At 31.3% G+C, this 4,002-nt stretch overlaps 1 protein-coding gene across 2 annotated transcripts; it reads right to left on the bottom strand.

Moving 5' to 3' along the window:
- On the bottom strand, positions 885 to 1,656 carry LOC104756868. 2 transcript variants are annotated; one of them, XM_010479523.1, is made up of 2 exons: positions 1,266 to 1,656; positions 885 to 1,184 (listed from the first exon to the last, which is right to left on the bottom strand). In XM_010479523.1, the coding sequence occupies exons 1-2, from the start codon at positions 1,576 to 1,578 to the stop codon at positions 1,045 to 1,047; spliced, it is 453 nt and encodes a 150-aa protein (XP_010477825.1). In that variant the 5' UTR covers positions 1,579 to 1,656; the 3' UTR covers positions 885 to 1,044. The 2 variants fall into 2 exon arrangements, with proteins under 2 accessions (XP_010477825.1, XP_010477824.1); XM_010479522.1 differs by having other exon boundaries at positions 885 to 1,656.

The following is a 4,002-nucleotide window of genomic DNA, read 5'->3' as shown; positions in this document are numbered from 1 at the left end:
ATACTGTTTTATAATTTCATTAAATCGGAAGCGTAATAGTGTTTTATAATTTTTATATATCTATTTTCAATATAAAAAAAACGTATAGACATGCGGCCAAAAAACGCAATAACATACACAAAGCCAATCTTTTTCGGTCATCATTAGACAAATCATTTACCAACTCTAAACAAACAATCAACAACTTTTTCAAGTATGTGTTGTAATTAGCGTAGAAGATGGAGCTTCGGAATAACGAAAAAAAGTATTGCGTGGAGAAGTCAGCCATGTAACTTGCTACAAAACCCCATCAAGCAAAAAACTTTGGAGCTTCAATATATTTACTCTAGTACTTCATTAAAACTCACAAACTAGAAGATGTTAACTATAGATGGGAACGAACTACAAGGCCGCATTGTTACCTCAAAGGGTAAGAGAGACCATTATGGGTTGGGGAAAAGCAACAAGAAGGAAAAGAAGACATGGTTTATATGGAGATGATTCAACTGATCGAACAGAAACAAGCACAGTTGCATCTGTTGAAGAATACAATGACCAGGTGCTAGAGGTTTCCGAACCCTCTCCAGTTCAAAGTAACGAGCTCGAGCTTCAGCTTATTCGACAAGGAGGAGCTTACGGAAATTCTAGTAGTATTGAAACACCGATATTGCGACCTTGCGCTTCAATATCTTCAACAACTTTGTCAAGGCTGCAGACAGAAACAACACCTCATTGCCAATGAGAAGAGAATGTAAAGACTTAAGATAGAAACATGGTTTAGTTGTTCGGTTTTCTATATTTCTTTCTCAACTCATATTTAAGATAAGTATATGACTATTTTTACTATAGATCATAGGCAATGAAATCACATAGTAAATAGATGTAAGAAAATGTTTCACATATATCCTTTTTTCATTCTTCATTCAAAAGTTTTGGCAAGGTGCTTGTTAAAGATCACTACATATTTTGTTTGTATTCGATGGTTTGGTCACCATAAAAATTTATCTCTAAAACCATAACATTATCAGTTTCATCGATATGCTTTATAGGAAACTGGCAAGGCCTTCAATATGCGGTTGTTGGGGCTAGTTTTTTGTAGCTGAATCCTAGCTCTGCACCTTCATTTCCAAGGGAACTACCAAACTCATTAGTCTTCGTTGGACTTATGACAATACCTTTAATCTCTTCTTCAATGAGTTGGTTTTCTGTAGCCACCGTAAAATTTGGATTTGGAATAGGAATTCGAATCTTGATGATAGGAAATGAGAATGAGATGGAAACGGTACCCCTAATAGTCTTTCTAGGCGCAGAGTTTACAGTGTCTTGTTTATTTCCGAGACTCGAATCTTTACCTGTTCCTATGTAAATGTGATGCATTTCTTGACTTTCAACCTCTCCCAAACCAATAGTACTTAACAAGTCTCTTGCTTCGGAATTAGTAACCAAAGCGGCTCTAATCTCGGTTGCTTCAACAGGTACGGGCGCAAATTTAGTGTCACCGAGCTTGTCTTGTAGGTTTTTGCGACCAAAGCCAATGCTAAAACATAGTAAGAACATGAATGATCGTATGGATAAAAGAGTATATGTTGGTGTTGTCATTTTCTCCACCTATAATTACAATTTCTCTAATATATGAGACGAGACCAATGAGTACATTAAAAAGGAGAAAAGAAAGAAAGTGTGATTTTGTTATAGAAAAAAAAAAACAAAAGAGAAAACTAGTTAAGGGCAGATTATTATTCAGTTTGCAAAACTTCCATGTTACCGAATTCATGCAATGAATTCAGGCTCATACCGTTTGAATGAGTTGAGGTTAAACGTATTCGTGTTTTATGAAATATTTTGTCTTCTCAAAACTAGTTAATATGGTGAGATAGTATAAAATATGTTTGACAGGATTTTCTAGGACAATAAAGGATATATATTATAGGTTTAATATTTTTCTAAATTCTAGTAGTCATTAAAGGAAGTCTATCGTTGTGAAAAGTAAATCTGTGATTACATATATTATGGTGGTCGCATAATGTTAGGGTAAGCGGAAAATAGAAACCATTGCTTTGTACATTTGGGATAGTGACTAAAACAAATCTCGTAACTAATTTTTAGTGGCTACTGGAAAGCAAACATTTATTCCTTTTATTTTGTCAACTACGGTTTTCCAACCCGAAAAATCAATAAGAAGTTGTCACAGTAGCAAACATTTAATCCTTTATTTAGATAAACCGAGTATTGATCAAATCACAAAAATTAACAAATGGTTTGTGGCATTGATACTATTGGAATAAATTAGAATATCTCGAAATTTTCGTGAGAAAAGAATATCTTAGTCCAATTTTTTTTTTTTTTTTACTATTGACATGGTAGGAAAAAAAATAATAAAAAAAAAAGAACGAACGCATATATCCATATATGAAAATGTCAAGACAATATCATTCCTTTGAGTCTAGATGCATAAATTCACTAAATCGGAGAGCATAATATTGTTTTATATATAATTTCGTTAAATCAGAGAGCATAATATATAAGTAGTGTTTTACAAATTTATATATATATATTTTTATATCCAATAATAAAACATGCGGCCCAAAAACGCAATAACATACACAAAAGCCAAACTTTTTCGGTCATCATTAGACAAATCATTTACCAACTAAAACAATCAACAACTTTTTCAAGATGGTACTAATAAATAAGCTTCGGAATAACGAAAATATTATTACGTGGAGAAGTCAGCCATGTACCTTGCGATAAAACCCCATCAACATCAAGCAGAAAAAGAAAGAAAAAGAGTCAAAGATTATCAACAATTCAACAACATACATATATCGTAGTCACAGATGCGGTTTTCTAGCTGACTAGCTGTAACTTAGACAAATGCATTTTTGAATTATTTAATTCCTTTTTAATTCTAAAACAAGTAGCAGCCAAATCTTCTTTCAACGACAAATATGGAATCTCAGAGTTTAAGAAGACCAATTAAATTACCCTTTATAATTATACTTTCTAAAAACGAATATATTGGATTTATATGTTCAAGATTCTATGTATTAACGAAACTGTGGTCGACCTGTGGTGAATGTCCCGTGGCTTTTGTAGATACCCGAGTACAAAGAGAAATTTAGTTCAAATTTTCCGGTTGCTGTATCAAAAAGAAAAGAAAAAGATAAGGACTAATCTCCTTTTTTTTTTCTTCTAATAATTTCGATAATGGTGTTGTAACAACTCCAATTAATATAACCTAACTAGTGTGGCGAATAATCAGGTTGATTATCAAAAACAATTAATAGGGGCCGACACCCGTGATGAATTAAGAAGAGGGTTTAAGAAATAAAATAATCAGATATTAGTAAGGCTTCTACCAAAAAAAAAGATATTAGTAAGGTTGAAAATGGTATAACAATAGAAATTTTGATGCTAACTAAAATTGTAATGTTTTTTGTATTTGAACTTATTTACTTCTTTGAATCTGTATTTTGATTTCTCTCCAACCATATGACTTGGTAGGGCGTATGCTCTATAAGGCCATCCGCAATGGGGGAACACTTGGTGTGTTCTTAGCCCATTAAAATTATAAATATAATGAATAGTGGCATAAGAACATGTTGTCTAGTTCTTGATGTAGAACTGATCTAGGTTCAGTTCTAAGCTGACGTGGCAAGCTATGATTGGATATAATTTTTTGCAAACAATTTTTCACAAATTAAAAGAGGATTTGATTTAAACTATGTATTAATTAAATAAAATATTTGTTTGTTTTAATTAAGTAATATGTTTGTTTGTTTTTTTTTAATCTTTAATGTTTTTTTGTTTCATAAAAATTTGGTATTGTATTTTGAATTTTAGTACAAGTTTTATAAGTTTGCAATTTAAATATTATTTTTACAGTTTTTATAAATGTAATATGTTTAAGAATATTATATTATTAAATCTTATGATATTAAACATGTTCTCCCAATAATTAACTTTTTAACAAAAGATCTTAACTACTGATCTTAGATTATTTTCATAATATTTTTACTCTAA

This window comes from Camelina sativa, chromosome 17 (assembly GCF_000633955.1).
Source record: "Camelina sativa cultivar DH55 chromosome 17, Cs, whole genome shotgun sequence".
Taxonomy (NCBI): Eukaryota; Viridiplantae; Streptophyta; class Magnoliopsida; order Brassicales; family Brassicaceae; genus Camelina; species Camelina sativa.
This window is presented reverse-complemented; position numbering and strand designations above follow the sequence as displayed.

Bases quoted from the DNA above. Each gene is read 5' to 3' on its own strand.
- LOC104756868 (XM_010479522.1), bottom strand. From the start codon at position 1,578: ATGACAACACCAACATATACTCTTTTATCCATACGATCATTCATGTTC.